This window comes from Sceloporus occidentalis, unplaced genomic scaffold (genome assembly GCF_023333645.1).
Source record: "Sceloporus occidentalis isolate IW3139 unplaced genomic scaffold, rSceOcc1.0.p SCAF_4, whole genome shotgun sequence".
Taxonomy (NCBI): Eukaryota; Metazoa; Chordata; class Lepidosauria; order Squamata; family Phrynosomatidae; genus Sceloporus; species Sceloporus occidentalis.
The window spans coordinates 149,567,953-149,585,739 of record NW_028316984.1 but is presented as its reverse complement, the minus strand read 5'-3'; the positions used below and the strand labels follow the sequence as shown (position 1 = coordinate 149,585,739).

General features: G+C 37.9%; 1 protein-coding gene across 4 annotated transcripts in view; it reads right to left on the bottom strand.

Moving 5' to 3' along the window:
• FMN1 (formin 1) overlaps positions 1-17,787 on the bottom strand; it is a 220,154-nt gene that overhangs the window by 43,711 nt on the left and 158,656 nt on the right. For all 4 annotated transcript variants that reach the window (XM_089521999.1, XM_089522001.1, XM_089522000.1 and 1 more), the window contains 5 exons: positions 16,395-16,483; positions 14,058-14,187; positions 12,496-12,642; positions 8,298-8,357; positions 6,357-6,477 (listed from right to left, as the gene is read on the bottom strand). In XM_089521999.1, coding sequence (XP_089378125.1) covers positions 6,357-6,477; positions 8,298-8,357; positions 12,496-12,642; positions 14,058-14,187; positions 16,395-16,483 — 547 coding nt within the window. The remainder of the gene's footprint in view (positions 1-6,356; positions 6,478-8,297; positions 8,358-12,495; positions 12,643-14,057; positions 14,188-16,394; positions 16,484-17,787) is intronic.

The window sequence follows — 17,787 nt, the reverse complement described above, 5'->3', positions numbered from 1 at the left end:
AAACTTAGAGTACAAAGTCATTTGACTCTGGCATGAAGAGGAGATTTGGATTCTTAGCTTGTGCTATTTATTTTATTTAAAAGGAAAAGAATATCTTTAAAATGTTATTTCTGTATTGTTCAGAGCTGACTACAATGCTGATTATCAAAAATTTGTGTGTTTGCTTATCTGATGAGGGAAAGCCATTAAAAGAAAAAAGCATTTGCTTATTGGAATCTGAGAACATCAACACTGTTTTAGCTTTGCCTCATTTAATGTACAGATGTTTGTGTTCCCTGTACATGTAAACTACTCTGATTATTTAAAAGAACAATGAAGTCACATTTACTTGAAGATCCACAATAAATGGCTATGGATGGTTTCCAGTAAACCCTGAAACTTCCCAATAAATCCTAACATTTAACATGTTAATGTTGTCTAAACAATATGAAACCCAGTAGTCCCTTAAACAAATAGCCATTTTCACAGCTCCACCATACATATATGTTTGTATGTTTAACACAGACAACTCAAGTTAATATTGCTCAAATAAAATATATATGAAAGGCTGTGCTTGCCTGAATAACTGCACTAATGTTTCTCTCAGCATCACTTGTACAAATCACATCTGTTTCAGCTTTAAGCTTTTACTTGTATTTTGCCAACAGCCATGGCTTTTTAATGACTGCCATAAACCTCAGAGGCTCATCAGATCTTTCATGTATGTACTAAAACAATATCCTTTTCGATTAAAACATTTCAGGTAAAATTGTCTTTAACATTATACAAGATGTTATTTGAAGGGAAAAGACTGAAGAACTATCTTTGTCTCCAAGATGGATTTAGGAGAGACACTTGGTGCAAGATGGGGCCAAACTGTGACTTGTCTAGGAGAAGATGCATCCCTGCCCTCCCATACCAAGCTGGGCAGAGCAAAACCTAGCATTATTTAACCATAAAAGGAACGTCAAATGCTAAACTGCAACTGCTACAATAACTTGGTAGAATTTAATGAAGAGGAAGAAACGAATGGACAACTGCAAGGGGCTGGGGGGTTCATGTTTCAGGCTGCACCCACGCACAGGCTGCACCCACATATCCCAGGGGCACTGGAAATGACACAATATCCACTTTTCCTTTGCATTTTTGGATGATACAGACCATTTTAAAAAGAGATTTTTTGAAGGGGACTCTGGGAGGGCTGGTGAGTGAAGTCCTCATATTTGACACTGATTTGTGGTTTGTTTGTTTTTGTTTTGTTTTGTTTTTTTTTGCAGGTGAAAATCACTGACAAATCAGCACAGGGAAGCTTTTATTTTCAGAGGGCCTGGAGGGATCTCCAGAAAGGCTTCAAGGTCCACAAAAGTGGGGCTTGGGACCTGCATACAAAACCTCCATGAGCCTCACTTTCTGCACCTCTGTTCTGAGATCCTTTCTCACCAGAGAATCTGCCTACCTAGTCCACATGTGTCTCAGGATGCTGCCATACTGCAGAAATAATGCATTTTCACACTGCTTTAACTATCATGGTTCTATTCTATGGAATCTGGGATTTGTAGTTTGTTGTGGCACCAGAGGGTACATTTACATTTTAGAAATAATGCACATTAACACTACTATAAGTGCTATGGCTCCATCTATGGAATCCTGGGATTAATAGTTTTACAAGGTCTTTAGCCTTTTCTGCCAAAAATTGCTGATGCTTCACAAAACTATAAATCCCAGGATGCTGTAGGATGAAGCCATGGCAGCTAAAACGATGTCAAACTACATTATTTCCATTATATCTAGAAGCACACAGAGAAGGCCAAATAGATCACAAAACCAAAAATCCCAGAATTCCATAGCATTGAGTCAAGGTAGTTAAAGTGGTATTAAATTGCATAAATTCAGCAGTATACATAAAGTCTAAGAGTGCATCTAGACAAAGTGCGGCCAGATAAAAAGATCTTTCTACCATATTTAGTGGACATGCCCTAGAGCTAAGCAATATTGCACAGAAATCCAGAAAATGATCCAGCAAATATTTAAATTATAGGTAAAACTGGAATCGGAATTTTTCCTATAATTTAAGATAAAGAACTTAGGAAACATCTAAAGCACATACTCTATATAGTCACAGCTGCCAGAATCTCTTTTGTGAAAAAGTGGAGAAGAACCAAAATTCCGACATTCGATGACTGCCTAAATAAAACTTTAGACATGTTTGAAATGGACAAACTTACAATGTTATTAAAGGACAAAATAATCAATGAAAAGAATGAAGACTGTGACATAATAATGAATTACTGCAAAGAAAGATGCTCTAAAGTTTAAGAAGAGAAAAGAAAATTGTCACTAGTTAATATCAGAAGGAAATAAATCAGTATTAACGATATAGAAAAGCTTTGATAAATGATAATTATGCTTAACAGTCATGCCAAGGTGTTTAGATATATATGATATAAAATAATTAAGCGTGTTTGCTCTTAAGATAAACAGGTAAGGCATATAAAATTGGACATGTTGTAATGTTGCAATGATATTAATTATGGAAGAAGAATCTGACCATATAATATTTCAATGACTGAAATAAACTTTGTTGCAAATACTATATATTTAAAAATGATGTATAAATTTATAATTTGAAGCAGCTAAAGAGGGGGAAGAAGTTTAAAAATAATACAATGTAAACAAATATGTAAAATGAAATGTGTTGGAATATGTTTCAGACAAAAATCAATAAAAACTATACTAAATAAAATAAAGAGTGCATCTAGACAAAAACATTCATTCAGCTCTATGTCCAAATTCATGAACGGGAGCTTATCTGTCAAAATGTCCCCTTTTTTTTGTATTTTCTGTATAATAACATAATCGTGGCTAGATTCTTTCTGTGCCTAATGGTAGCAGTGACACTTTTTCCAGCCAATAGAAGTCAGCAAAGTTTCCTGGCCCTATACAACCTGTTTCTCCATTACATGCCTTTCTTCACAACTATTGCCCCTCTGGCCTTCTTCCGGTCACTACCACTTATGCTGGAAGAGATACAATAGCACAGAGCAGCAGAAGGATATAACTAGTATATTATTATGCAACATGTGAAATCTCTGGTCTTATATTTGCTTGGTACAATTCCCAAATCTAATATTCCCAGAGTACTAAAATATTTCTATCAGATCTCTAAACACCTACATTTGCTTTGCAACTTTTGATCTTCCAGCCACTTTCAGAAGCCTCCACCAGCACTGCCAAAATGATAGATTCTGGGAGCTAAAGTCTAAATATCTGGAGGACCAAAAGTTGAGAACCACTGTCTTACAATATATAAATTTTTTGCAAAAGCTATATCTGCCAGTTTTTCCTTATTGCCTCTCACCACAATAAAACACAAAGCCGCATGTGGAGGAAAGGCCATAACTTTATTAACGCAAGCATCAGCAAAAGGTAGGGTTGGCCAAAAGCATGAGTTCTGGATCATCTTACAACCTGCCGTTGTAGGATAAATGGCATGTCATATAAAGCAAGGCATCGGGATGAGCTAGGGACTAGATTAACGCCCTCTCGTATTCATGCAACCTGCAGATTGCATTTAACTAAAGCCCCTAGTCACCGGGAAGTGGTGTCACGTTATGGCCCCCGCAATGACCACAACATATGTCCTCATTGCTCCCGTGTCCCATAGGGACTCCCTATACAGTGCTATGCAACCTTCTAGACCATGCCTACCTGATCCAGAACCTCTGCTGCTGCAGAGGTTTGTGACAGCAAACCACGCACCCTTGGGAGAGCCAAGCAGAAATGGCGCCGAGCAGGATGCCGCATGGCCTAAATATAGGCCTATTTCAAAGGTGGGGGCCGAGAGGGGAGTCTGGAGGACCGGGGCGACCATAGAGAGGGACTATCCGCCTCCTAGAGCATCGCTCAGGAGGCGGAAGTCCCTCCTTTTACCCCCTTGGCCGGCCAATTGGAGGCCAGCGCACCCCAACAAAGCATGCTGGGGCGTGCCAGACCTCCGTGGGGGCATACTTATCAAATTTGCAGATGACACCAAATTAGGAGGAGTAGCTAACACTCCAGAGGACAGGATCAACATTCAAGATGACCTGAATAAACTAGAAAATTGGGCCACAGCTAACAAAATGAACTTCAACAGGGAGAAATGCAAGGCACTGCACTTAGGGCGGAAAAATAAAATGCACAGATATTGGATGGGGGGGCACCTGGCTGAATGAGACTACATGTGAAAGGAATCTTGGAGTCCAAGTCGACCACAAGTTGAACATGAGTCAACAATGCAATGCAGCAGCTAAAAAGGCCAATGCAATTTTAGGCTGCATCAATAAAAGTATAGTGTCTAGATCAAGAGAAGTAATGGTGTAGTGGAATCTCCTTCCTTGGAGTCTTTAAACAGAGGCTAGATGGCCATCTGTCGAGGATGATTTGATTTGGATTTCCTGCATGGCAGGGGGTTGGACTAGATGGAACTTGCGGTCTCTTCCAATTCTATGATTCTATGATTCTAACTTACCACAAAATGTATACAATCTGTTCTGTATGTAACACACTCTGTTCTGTTCTCACTATAGCTCCAAGAATTCACTTTACAGTTCTACAAATTTTCTGTAACCTTGTGGTATACCAGTGGCACAATGAAAATATAGAGAATATTATCTCTTTAACTACTGAATAATTATGCTCCTCTACACAAATTAAATTCCACTGACAGTCATAAATTCTAAATTGAAAAACATCTCTCATCTTCCGCTAGTATTACTTATATACAGTTGATTTTTTTGTGAGCATTATATAAGTTCCAGACACGAGGCCATTCTGAGATTGTGTAGGAGACACAGCTTCTTCTAAACACACTAGGGCTCCTCTGATATAGCTTCAAACAATTTCTTCTCTATAAATACTGAAAAATCAAATCTCACTTTCTGAAAATTTATATTAACACAATTTTTAGTAATAATGTTTAATAAAATCTCCACATTAAGATATACAATGGGGCCATGGTATCTTCTGAGGTTTGATTCCAGACACCCCCCCCCCCACACACACACATATGGATACAAAAGTCTATGGATTCTCAAGTCTCATTATATACAGTGGTGAAGTAAAATTCTGTCCCATATATATGTAAAAAGACAAAATCAAGGTTTGTTTTGGAACACTTTCAAGCCATGGGTGATTGAATCTTTGGATGCAAACTCTGCAGAAGGCTGGCTGAATTAGGTTGGATCCAAACTTGAGAGCTCCCAGTGCTTGGAAAAGTTACTTTTTTAGATACAGCTCTCAGTATTCCACCACCAGTAACACTGATTTGGTGGCCATGCTGACTTAAAAATTCTGGGAACTGTAGTACATAAACGTTAATTTTCCAAACTCTGTATCTGGACATGTGTAGCATTGTCATCAGCCTCCCTAAGTACAGTAGTTGCTTCCACACAAGATGCTTAATTCTTCTGCCATTTACAGAAAAACCTATTAACTGAACAGCTCCTGCACCTAGACTTGTGATTTATGATTCTGGGAATGCCTGAATTGCTCTGGAGAAAGTGACCACCCTTTCACATCACAACTCATAGCTTCTTTAAATAGGCATGTTTTCTTCAACTGATTTTCAGTTTTGTCTGTGCTACTTGTTTAAAGAATGTATACAATAAAGATATATGGACAGTCTGCAAACATTACTTCCAAGATTCTATGACATCATCAAAGTAGAAAAATAATTTTTAAAATGAGTTCCCCCCCTGCAACTAGAAAATCAGTGTCCTGCAATTTACTTTCTACATTTTTTCATGTATCACTGAAATCTTAAGTGTATCAAGGTCTTGATGCACAGCCAGAAAGAATGAAAAGAATGAAATGCATGGCACCAGGACTATACATTTGAAAAATCGAAGATCAAACACAGATCACATTTCAGCATAAACTCACACAAGAGAGGGCAGGGCAAGGGTTTTACAGAGCCAAGAGATGGGAGAAGATAGAGCATTCATGTATGCCAAGGCTGAATAAATAACAACTGATACTTCCTTACCAGTGTTGACCTTTGAAAGTTTCTTTAAGGTGACTATGAGATAATTCAGCTAATTTCAACTGGAAGAGTAAATTATGTTGTGATCACTTTTATGCCCGCTTTGAACAGAATTTAATTCAGAACTGCTTTTGCTCAGCACTCAACACATTTCTTCAATATTTTTTCAGCAATGAAAAACTGAAGCTGATGTTACCAAAAGCATTATTTACTGAAATTTGTTCTTAAGCTGACATGTAATAACATTACAGCTACATTCCAATGATTTAAGAGAGACTTCCCACTAAATATGCAAAGGACTGGGCTGTTCAACATCTTTAAAGTATATTTAATATGGATTTCATTTCTTATTTACCTTCTAGATCTTTCTTCAGTTTTCTTAAGTCTTTTATTAGGTCTTCAAATTTAACTTGGGATGCCTGGAAGAAGTCCTGAGGCTCTGGTAGTGGAAACACACTCTTGTCTGTTCCTGCTTCCTAAAAAAGGTAGGTAAAATTAAATCCAGTCTCTATAAAAGGGACAGATTTTATCCCAAAACAGATTTACACCCCTACATGGGTGACCAACAAAAGGAAAACTTCTCAAATCGGTATTATATAGAATCCATACAAGATTCATGCAGAAATAAACACAAATGTAATACAATTTGAGACAGAGATGGCTGTACATCAGCAGAGATACTGTGTGGACTGAAAAGATTCATGGAATTCACTGCAAGGTTTGAAGCCCTGCACCTAGATATATACTTAATATTTAAAACATTGAGGCCAGCATGGCATAGTAGTTTGGCTGTTAGACTAGGACTCTGGAAACCAGAGTTTAAACCCTTGCTCAGCCTTGGAATCATAGTCTCTGGTGAAGGTAGTGTCAAACTGCTACTAAACAAATCTTACCAAGAAAACCCCACAACAAATTTACTTTAGGGTTGCCATAAGTCCGAAATCACTTGAAGGCACATCACACAAAAACATATTCAATAAGCATACTGAAAACCAGCACATAAAATCTTTTAGTGTAAGCAGCACATAAACCAAGGGAGGGTACTCAGTTCCCCCGGTCCTCCTTTTGGTAATACATGGGTCTCGTATTTGCAATATATTGGCAGGACCCTGTAAAGGGTAAGGACAGAGGGTCCCCTTAAGGGACTCAGGATGGAGGGTGGCAGAAATCATTGCCCAAGTAGGGGCCTGATGCATTTTCCACAAACCCCTGGGGGAGTCGGGAGGTTCTCACCAGGGAGGCACCACCACCCAGGCAAGAAGTTGGTTTCATTGATCAGATGGTGGGCTGGCCAATTGCAGGATCTGACCCCATGCATGTGCCAGTTCTATTGCAGCTGTAATCAATAAATATTTGTGGCTTTGTTTCTCCCAATTTGCATTTTGAAGTTTTTTGTTGGCTAAGTGTTTCTTTTTAATTGTACAGTTATCCCTTACTATCTGCACAGGATCCATTTCAGACTCCCCACCACCCACTGATAGCGAAAAACATGGGAACTGAAGTCCTGTTCTTTTCAGTGGGTGCACGTGCACACCAAGGCTTGCCATCTGCAGAAGCTAGAACCATGGTTGGCACAGGCACACTGTGCTGTTCTTTTAAACTGTAAGCCGCTGAGTCCCAATTATGAGGAAAATATGGGATATAAATAAATAAATATAATAATTATAATTATAATAATAAGTAGAACTAGCCCCTGGTCATGTAAATAGCAGCACAAAATAATTTCAGCATATGAATAAAGAAACATACTATCATTTAAAACACAAAGCAACAACAGTTTAACAAGTCTAACTGTATAATACTGTAAGTGTAAATGGCAAAACAGCATTCATTCAAGTGGCAAATTGTTATACACCAATCTCCCCTCCTTTTCGTTTCTCCTTTCAAGCAGCAAATTGTTTTATACCAATCTCCTTTCTTTTTCTCCTCCTCTTTCCATTTGAAAGGTTTAAGAGAATAAACTATTCCTCCTTAAATGTATACCTAATGAACTGGCCCTTGTACCAAGATAAAACAGCATGAAAGAAAGTCCATTCAATACGAGTACAGACAATGGCATTTTAATATCATAGATTGTCCTATGCATGGTTGTGTCACACTGAGTAACATAAGCAATTTTCAAACTCCTGGATTACATGCTGGATTATGATTCCTGTGCATTCTGAGTTTTTCTTTTCATAGAAGAATAGGAAGTTGCTCATGAACACAACTCCACAAAAACCATGGATCATGGCTATTAATTCTCTTAAACTAAGAACATACATGGTAAAATAACTGATGTAACCAAATGACTTACTTTGTCACAATGGCGAAGATAATATATCACAACATAATCCACAAGACTGATACCACTATCCTAAAGAGAGAGAAAAAATTGAAAATAATATTGTACAAATATTATTGGAATGGGAACACTAAAATGAAAGAAGTATACTGATGTATCTGATATATTTTTACATATATTAAAAATTTCCTCATAGAATCATAGAGCGGGAAGAGTCCACAAGGGCCATCCAGTCCAGCCCCTGCCATGCAGAAACTCTCAATCAAAGCATCCCTGACAGATCCAGCCTCCATTTAAAGACCTCCAAGGAAGGAGACTCCACTACACTCCGAGGGAGTGTGTTCCACTGTCGAACAGCCCGTACTGGTGGAATCTCTTTTCCTGTAGCTTGCATCCATTGCTCCAGGTCCTAGTCTCTGGAGCAGCAGAAAACAAGTTTGTTCCCTCCTCAATATGACATCCCTTCAAATATTTAAACAGGGCTATCATATCACCTCTTAACCTTCTCTTCTCCAGGCTAAACATCCCCAGCTCCCTAAGTCGTTCCTCATAAGACATGGTTTCCAGATCCTTCACCATTTTAATTGTCATCCTTTGGACACACTCCAGTTTCTCAATGTCCTTTTTGAATTGTGGTGCCCAGAATTGGACACAATATTCCAGGTGAGGCCTGACCAAAGCAGAATAGAGTGGCACTATTACTTCTCTTGATCTAGACACTATACTTTTATTGATGCAGCCTAAAATTGCATTGGCCTTTTTAGCTGCCGCATCACACTTTTGACTCATGTTCAATTTGTGGTCTACCTGGACTCCCAGATCCCTTTCACATGTAGTTTCGTTCAGCCAGGTGTCCCCCATCCTATAGCTGTTCATTTCATTTTTCTGCCCTAAGTGCAGTACCTTACACTTCTCTGTACTGAATTTCATTTTGTTAGCTTTGGCCCAGCTTTCTAATCTATTCAGGTCATTTTGAATTTTGATCCTGTCCTCTGGAGTATTAGCTATTCCTCCTAATTTGGTGTCATCTGCAAATTTGATAAGTATGCCCCCAATTCTGTCATCCAAGTCATTGATAAAGATGTTGAATAGCACTGGGCCCAGGACTCAGTTTGGAAATTATATTTATCTGTTAACTAATAAAAGTCCCAGGTTCAGAGTCTGTTAACTAATAAAAGTCCCAGGTTTACGCGCTGGTAAATCACTGCTGAATTGTTGAGGAAGCATGTGTGTGTGAAAGCCTGGCATGCTTCCTCAATGTCAGGGAATCATCAGGGAAGTTGGAGAGGAAATTTCCTCTGAACAGAAACTTTGTTCAGAGGAAATTCCCTCTTCCTGAATGATTCAGTGAGGCTAGAGGGGAGCCGATGATTCCTTGACATTAAGGACACACACACACGCTTCCTTAACATTTCAGCAATGATTTACCAGCACTTAACCTATGGTAAGCGCTGGTATGAAAATCTTCTTTGAGATAATTAGCACAGGGAATGGCTGCTCCCTAGCCTCAGAGAAGGTGTGTGGTGTTGGGTGGGGGACTCCTTGATGAGGGGTACAGAATCACTGGTTTACAGGCCTGACAAGATACCTTGGGAGATGGGTTGTCCCCCTGGGGGAAAAATCTGTGACATAACAGTGAGGCTGACAAGACTTGTCAAGCCTATTGACCATTACTCCTTCCTTTTGGTCCACACAGGCACAGCCTTCAGAATATCATAAAGGATTATCAGGCTCTAGGTAAGAAGCTGAAGGAGCTGGATGTGCAGGTTCAATTTAGTAGTGGGCTCAATGTTAAACTAGTAGTGCAACAGTATGAATACAGGATTTCATTTGACATTTGCTTTTGCTGAAATTTGTATTGGTTAAATTACTGAAATGCCAGAGTAAAATGCATGGAACACTGGTCATGCCAATGTATAATTATCAGTTGTACATCCTACAATGTTGTATATATGTTACTTCTCTAACACATAGGATAACTATCAGTTTCAGCCATCCAGATCACTGGACTGATAAAATATGGTTTGCAGGTCACAAATGCTTTGTTCAGTGATAAGACCTGGTTTTTTTTAAAATGTATGAATTAAGTTGGAAATTTGCTAATAGAGAGCAACAATTCAATTACATATATTTTTAAACTAACATTATTGTCTTGAGTTGAATCAATCTTTCTCCAAAAATTAATTGATTAATTAATGAAATGAGCCACAGTGTTAAAGAGTCAGAAAAAAATATGTTAACAAGCTGGTTCTTTATCCATGCCTCGTTCTTTTTCTGTAAAATAGCTGTAAAATAACTTCTTGCTTTTTGTTAGCTCTTCAGTGGTAGAGGAATTACAATGGTTGAGGAATTGCAATGCTTAGGTTACAAAACTCAGCATATGTACTAAATGGGTTTTTGAAGTTAGTTGTCTCAGTAACGATTACTCTCCCACTCTATTTCTATAATAATATAATTATATAAGAAAGATAACACAATAGTAAAAACAATAAAAGAGCTGCATTACTGACACAGACATTGTTTTATCTCTATAAAATCTGGAAGACTTTAGAAAGTTATAGAAATACTTGAAATCCAAGTAATGGGTTTGCTTCCTAGAGCATTAACAATGTTTGAAAATTTCTGTGTTACAGAAGATAACTGCTAATATTCCACATTGGTTACTTACTTATGTGTATATGTAACTAAAGACATAGCTGTACTAGTGAGAAAAATCAGTATGCAAAGGGATCTTATAGCACCATTGAGACCAACTGAAAGAAAGAAGCTGGTAGCATGAACGTCTGTAGACTTGAATCTACTTCCTCAGATGATTCTAATCTACAAAAGCTCATGCTACCAGCTTCTTTCTTTCAGCTAGTCTCAATGGTGCTACGAGATCCCTTTACTTACTGAGCAATATGTTAAAGGGGAAGGGGGAGTGTCCATTCTTCCTTCTGCTACCAGAAACATCATGTGACTAGGAATCAAGGGACAGTTCTAACAGCCATATTAAATGCTGCTTTTTTAAAAACAACAACAACACTAAAACATATACAATACTGGGACCAAAGAACAGCAAGTGAAAGAAAAATGACTGCTGGTATGGTTGTTTTAGAAATATTTTCACAAAAACATGTGTAGTAGTTCATGAAGTAATGTAAAATGTAAAGGTAAAGGTAGCCCCTTGACATGAATGTCTAGTCATGACCAACTGTAGGGCTCATCTCTGTTACTAAGCCATTACTGTCCAAGGACTACTCTGGTGGTCAAGTGGCCAGCATGACTGCAGTGAATGCTGTTACCTTCCTACCGAAGTGGTAACTATTTATTTAATTGCATTTGCATGTTTTCGAACTGCCAGGTGGGCAGAAGCTGGGACTTGTGACGGGAGCTCACCCCATCATGCAGCACTTGGGCCTTGAACTGCCAACCTTCCCATTGTCAGAATTGACGTCTTAACCACTAAGCCACTGTGTCCCCTTTAATGTAAAATGTAGCTCCTACTGAAACCAGCTTGTGAAAAAAGCTGATGTTATTTTCCAAAGGCAGAACAGAATCCTTTGGATTTATCCTCTTGCTTAGAAGATAATGTTTTATATATGGAATCTAATAGTACGTTGTTACATGGATCCTCTCATTTTCCCCATGGATCATTGTAAGAATTATTCTTACCCAAAGACTGATTATCAGCAGTTCACTACAGGAGGCAAGAATATGTGAGCCCAATCTATTATATACCTAATAGTTTTGCCTAATGGAAAAACTGAAAGTGGGTTCAAGCTACATGTCACTAGATTTGTCAGCAAGTTGTGTAGCAGCAAGGTAAGAACAACAACAGACTTATATTGATTGCTATAGAAAAGAACACTATCCCTGGCTGCATCCACACTACAGAAATCATTCTGTTTGACACCACTTTAACTGCCATAGCTCAATACTATGGGATTTTGGTAACTGAAGTTTTGTGAAATATTTAGCCTTCTCTGTCAAAGAACTCTGGTTCCATAACAAACTACAGTTCCCAGAATTCCATAACATTGAGCCAGTGATATCAAACTGGATTATTTCTGTAATGTGGATACAGCCCCTGTGTCATCATCTTAGGTGTGAAGAAAAAGCAAAGAACAGTAGATGAAGTACTGTAAATACTTCCCTTTCATAGAGTGCTGATCTTTAATTAAAATGCTTATTTAACAAAATACAGTACTAACTGAAATGAAGCACTTACTCTACTTTTAACATCTTTCAGTTTGGGAAGTATTTCCAAACCAAATCCATCTGCTTGACCACGTGTCCTGTTTCCACCATTCATGTAATTTCCAAATGCTAGAATCAAGCCTAAAATATCTTTCACACTTTTCGTACTCAGCAGTTCCTGAAAAATAAATACTAATTTGAAACACCAAAAAGAAAAGAAAAGCAGGCAATCTATTATAGATGTAAAAAGCTTTTCAGTTTGCTTTTCCAGAAGCTGCATGGACCTCTTGGGATCCTAAGCCAAAATCCATTTGTTACCCACCAATAGAATATTCTCTAATTTACATACTTACCAATTCAATAGGTCTATTGAGTTTCCTTCATCAAATGGGTCTATTCTAGTTGGGACGAACAACTGAAACTACTGAGGCTGCTGCCACAATGCAGAACTACACCACTCTAACAGTCATGGCTCCATCATTTGAAAGCCTGGGATTTGTAGTCAGTTATGTCTCCAGACCTCTCAGAGAGAAGCTAAACATTTCACAAAGCTAAAATCCCAGAATTCCAATAGCATTGAGCCTTGGCAGTTAGAGTGGCATCAAACTGCATTATTTCTGCAGTGCAGGTGCAGCCTGAGTCAGGGGCCAAACAGCCCAGAAAAGCCAAGTGGTTTGGAGGCATGGCGTTCAGACGCTTCATGCCCCCAAGATGCCCAGAAGCTGCTCTGGCTGACCAAACATTGGTGGCTTTCAGATGCTCTGGGGGCTGTTTCAAGATGCCGCTGGGTCAGCTTGAAGCTGCTCTGGGGTTGTGGCCTGGGCACCTAAGATTACTTTTTGGGGCCCAAATAGGAGCAGATTTTTTTCGCTCCTATTTGGGCTGGCTCTAGGGCAGATTGGGGCCACAATGTATGATTGCCATGGTGCTAAGGAGAGCAGCACAAAGGCAGCCCCAATCTATCCTTTTTGGGCAGTCTGTTCCAGCCCTCAGTTGAGTTTTGCCAAGTTAAGTCTCCTTTAGTTGGGACTAACAATTCAATCTAGGCTCTGATGGTAAATATTTGAGGTACTATTTTTATAAGAAAGGGGAAAAAAGAATTGACAACTTGTTTTGTGGCATTTGACTTCAACAGTTCTGAAGATTATTATCTCTATTAAGATATAACCTTTACATTTGATTCAACAAAATTCCTTGTTGTTTTTGCTAGAACAGACCAATATACATGAAAATTACAACAATTTTTAGAACACTTTAATTTCAAATCAATTTTATCATTTAGATTGCTTGTGCAATTAAATTAGCAGTCATACTAAAACCTTTAAGGTATTTAGATGTTTAGAAGATAGTCATGCAATTTAAACAGACACACAAGTTATATTTGCCATGAAAATGCTTAGTATTTGCAGTGGTTTTAAGCCATTGCCAAGTTCAAAGCTAATGTGATACAACAGTTATAAATGTAGCATTGTACATTCATTTAACTGAACCTCCAGTCCAGACTTCTTCATTGTTATTCATAAGTAGATCGTATTGAGTACTTTCAAGTATGAAACTGAAGCCTTAATTTGCCATCAATTTTAAACCACCTACCTTAGAAACATGATTAATAATACCAACTTTACGGTGCACTGCAGTTATCCCTTCACTGAAGACAGATTGAAAAATTATACATCGTGCACGTTCTGCAAAATTGGAGATCTGAGATAACTCATATAAAAATCTGTAAAAATAAGAACAAAAATATATCATTAAAGCTCCCTATATATCGTAATTTGATCTGCATTCCTCTAAGACAATATATTTAGAACAAATTTGAAGAAGTGAATGGCAGTCCACAAAATTTTGTGATAAAATAAATGTTCTTAAAAGTGTCATAATACACTCTTTTTTTTTCCTCCCCTCATAAAAGCATAATATTGTACATCTCACTATGCCAAACCTCTTTGGAAGGAGATATATCACCACAACATTTCTGACAAACACAACTATATGAACTGAGGTTAATGCATATGAAAAATCTGAGAAGGAGAGAGAGAGACACTGACCTCTGCTGGGTAGAAACAGTTTCTATAAGTGCTTTCTTTCATTCCCTGTTTCATCTGGAAAGTTGGCTTTCCATGTTTGAACATAAACCCATGCGTGGCTAAACCTATGACAAATCCGTCATTTTCTGGTGGCAATCTTAAACACAGCCTGTAGTAAGTAAGTTGCACCATGGGACTTAATTATACTGTTTGTCTCAGCTATTAATAACCTGTAAAGTAGAGGTATTAATATTGTTCTGCCAAATATGGGCCTTGTAAAGATGAAACAAATGATGACCACAATGCATTTTGTACACTTACAGCACAATCCTATTATACAGTATGTCTGTTCCCCTAAACTTCATGTGCTTACTTCCAGGTAGGAGGTAGCCTGGGAAATTATCTTTTTGGACTAGAACTTCTAGTATTCCCTAGCACAGCTACTAGCCACTTCTGCTATGAGATTCTGAGAACTGTAGTCCAGAAAGTAATATTTCAGAGTGCTGAAACAATCACAGCTTGAAGACGATATTAAAAGCTAGATGTTGAAGTTTTTAAACCCATTATTAAGGCACTTTCTCTTCAATGTTTAGCTTTCAGTGTTGCCTTCAGTTAAGCAGTTTTAAAAGATTTTGCTTGCCTGAAGATTAGCTGCTTGGTGCAGTGTTGAGATCTTCATAGTTATTCCTTACTAGCTGATTCGAGGAGCAGCCAAGATTAATGTTAGGAATCATGCAAGCATCTACTGGCACAAAGGGTATCAGCTCTTTATCAGTTGTGTGGATAAGTTCAACTGAACTGGAATGCTAACTCCATTTCAAAGCTACTTCCACTTTTTTGTGAAGCCTTGATCTCCATGTCTATATGAGAACTAATCTTGCTAAGAATCTTCTTACATGCCCTACCTTATAAGGTTTAGATGCTTGGTTGGAACTGTGTTTGAAATCTATGTCCTGTATTCAGTACGATGAGCAAAATAAGCATATGTCTCCATGCTAGGTGGCTATCTAGGAGTTGTTCCATTAGACAGACAAGAAGATCAGACTAGGTACAACAGACTGAATATTCTATGGTCCAAGTGATTCCTTGTGTTCTATCTTGTACTTGGCCTCGTGTACTGTTCTGGGTGCTGAGGCAATGATGAGCTGTACTGAGGTAAATTTGCATAGGTCAGTGACTTGCAGCATACTCATGATCTTTTTAAAGTAACTATTTTACTTCTGAGAAAAGGAATACTCTAAATAAATAAAGAGTTACTCTAAAATTGTAAATATAATGGTAATTAAAATCAAGAGCTTAATTGGAACTGTAGCTGTAACTAATAACTTTTTAAAATAACTTTTCAGGCTCTACCTGAACTTTTTTTTTTACATGGGAATGTTCAGTACTTTATAAGGCCTCAACTTTATATGGTAATAATGAGTAGAAATATTATATAGCCTCTTGATTTTCTCAGTTGAATCAGGTCTCTATTTATAACTTGGTGAATGTCTTAAAAATACTGTAATGCAAACATGCAGCACAGCAAGCATTTGCATTCCTATACTAGGGATGCAATTGTTTGTAAATTAGTTCTTGACTAGTTCTTGACTAGAAGCAACTAGTAATTTTAGCAAATTTTATCCCTACTACACACTTATTCCCTGTAGAGAATAAATTTAATAGAATATTCACAATCTGAGACTTATTCTACATAAAGTTTGCATGTGGCAGACATCATAAAGAAAGATTTTGGCTTAGTGTTAGGTATGAGCTACCCAACTCCAATATAGGTGTTTCACAAGACAGCATGCTGAAGTTACAGTATTTCAACTGTTTTATTCTAGTCACAGAGCTATGACATTTCTGCTCTTTAAATGATAGGAAAGTATGGTGGGACCTTCCTCCCCACTCCCAATCTTACTGTTCTGGTTTGTCTAGAAGTTTTACTTCTTCTTCTTTGGAAGTTTCATAATGCTTCTTTATTTTCTCCAGTTCATCCTTCTGTGCCCTCTGCAATTTCAGTGAAAAAGAGCAATGAGTTTTTCTTTTCCTAATCTCGGGGGAAGAGGGAATCTTGATTCAGCAGATTTGGAGTGGGGCTGGAATGGGGAGAGTACTTGATATAATGGTTCAGTTTTGTCAAATGGCATTGAAAGTACCAAAATGTTGTTGGTACAGCACATGTGGTCCTCATCCAACAACAGAAACCAGAGGATCACACATACAGAACCCATTTACTAGTATTTCCTGAACCAGAAGAGAAAACCTGCTTTCATGAACATATTTCCCTAGCTATACTTAGGCCTGTTACAGACTGCCAAAATAAAGCTGCTTTGGGTCTCTTTGGAGGTATGCTGTTTAAATGATGCATGGGTCCTAAGAATCCGGAAATATATATATATATATTATACATATATAGAAGCAATGTCTTACCCTTGAGGAAAACATGATATAAATAAAATGATTCATTGATTTATTTTTGTTTCACTTAACACAGTTTTGCTAACCATGGCCAATGATATACAATAATACACAACACTGACAATTAATTTAGTTCATAGACCTGTTTAGATGTAGGTGTTAAACATTCTGATGCAATACATGATGGGTCTAAATTCTAAATACATGAGCACTACAATTTCCTGAGAAGCTGTAGAACAGAAGAAGTAAACACATGGTCTACAAGGTTTATGCATGTACACACATAAGTAAGACCTTTGGAACACCACTGGGAAGTAACATCAAGAAAGAAGAGTGTGCAGTCATAAGATTGGAAGGGACCCCAAGGGCCATCTAATCCAATCCCTACCATGCAGGCACAATGTCAAAGTACTCCCAAGACATATCCCCCCACCCCCCCCCCACCCAAAAGAGGGGAAGGCAGCAGTAGCAACAGAGGAGGATGAATAAGAAAAAGAAGAATTGCTACTTTCTAGAAATGCAAGGGATTATGATTCTCCCTTAAAAGAAGTGTATTATTTACATCTAATAAATAAATAATAAACATAAAAATACATCTACCAACTACTTCCAAGTTTAATTTTGGAAGAATGGTTCTAGGGGTGGGGCAAAAATTGGCTGATGGACTAACTTGGAACTATAAAGATTTTGCATATGTGTACTGAATTGAATCACACTGTGAAATGTATAGTGCAACCGTCAGGTTATACTAGGCAGCATCTTGAGCACAGGTGAGTAACCTTTTTCTTGGGAAAGACTGTTGGTTCATGGAAAAAGTCACTCAAGAGTCATAGGCCAATCATCATCATCATCATCATCATCATCATCATCATCATCATCATCATCATCATCTA